The 899-nt window shown below is 59.2% G+C and overlaps 1 protein-coding gene across 1 annotated transcript in view; it reads right to left on the bottom strand.

Moving 5' to 3' along the window:
- The window catches only part of LOC104541624 (proto-oncogene tyrosine-protein kinase Yrk-like), a gene marked incomplete at its 3' end in the record, with an annotated part of 1,175 nt that extends 980 nt beyond the window's left edge, over window positions 1–195 (bottom strand). Inside the window, exon 1 of the mRNA XM_010185730.1 lies at window positions 3–195. Within this exon, the coding sequence (XP_010184032.1) occupies window positions 3–195 (193 nt within the window). The remainder of the gene's footprint in view (window positions 1–2) is intronic.
- Window positions 196–899: the final 704 nt, after the last annotated feature.

The following is an 899-nucleotide window of genomic DNA, read 5'->3' as shown; positions in this document are numbered from 1 at the left end:
GCCCCCTAGCCCCGAAAAGGATGGAGCCGAGGGCATCCCCGCGTTGAAGTTGTTGAAGTCGGGGATGCGGGTGAAGACGGCGCCCGGTTGCGTGGGGTCGGGGTCGTATTGGGAGGCGGGGGGTGGGGAGAGCCCTGCCTCGCCCCCCGCCTGCCCTTTGCCGGACCCCTTCTCTTTGCAGGGGACACAGCCCATCCTGGGCACCGCCTGCAGGACAGAGGGACTGTGACCCCCCGGCAGGGCACATGTGTGTGCACATGCGTGATCCCCGTTAGAGGCACTGGGGTGCACATGTGAGCCCCACGCCTCCCTGGCACCCATGGGTGCTCCCGTTCATGGGGACCCCACTCACTGTGACAGCTCCTTGGGTCACTTCAGCTGCTCCATGTCACCTCGGGGGGAGGAAGAGGCACCTGTGGACACCGGGGAGGGCATTGGGGGGTGGAAAAAAGCCCTGCGCGGGCTGAAATACCCCAGTATGGGGTGAAATACCCCTGCATGGGCTGAAATAGCCCAGTATGAGCTGGAATACCTCTTCATGGGATGAAATAGCCCAGTATGAGCTGAAATACCCCTGCACGGGCTGAAATACCCCTGTACAGGCTGAAATAGCCCTGCATGGGCTGAAATAGCCCAGTATGATCTGAAATACCTCTTCATGGGATGAAATAGCCCAGTATGAGCTGAAATACCCCTGCACGGGCTGAAATACCCCTGTATGGGCTGAAATACCCCTGTACGGGCTGAAATACCCCTGCATGCACTGCAACACTCCTGGACAAGCTGCAGTACCACCCAAACAGGCTGCAACATCCCTGCAGAGATAAACCACCACTGCACAAGCTGCAACACCCCTACATGGTATGAAGCACCCTTGTACGGACTGCAAAACCCCTGCA

Source organism: Mesitornis unicolor, unplaced genomic scaffold, assembly GCF_000695765.1.
Source record: "Mesitornis unicolor isolate BGI_N332 unplaced genomic scaffold, ASM69576v1 scaffold45975, whole genome shotgun sequence".
NCBI classification, from domain to species: Eukaryota; Metazoa; Chordata; class Aves; order Mesitornithiformes; family Mesitornithidae; genus Mesitornis; species Mesitornis unicolor.
This window is presented reverse-complemented; position numbering and strand designations above follow the sequence as displayed.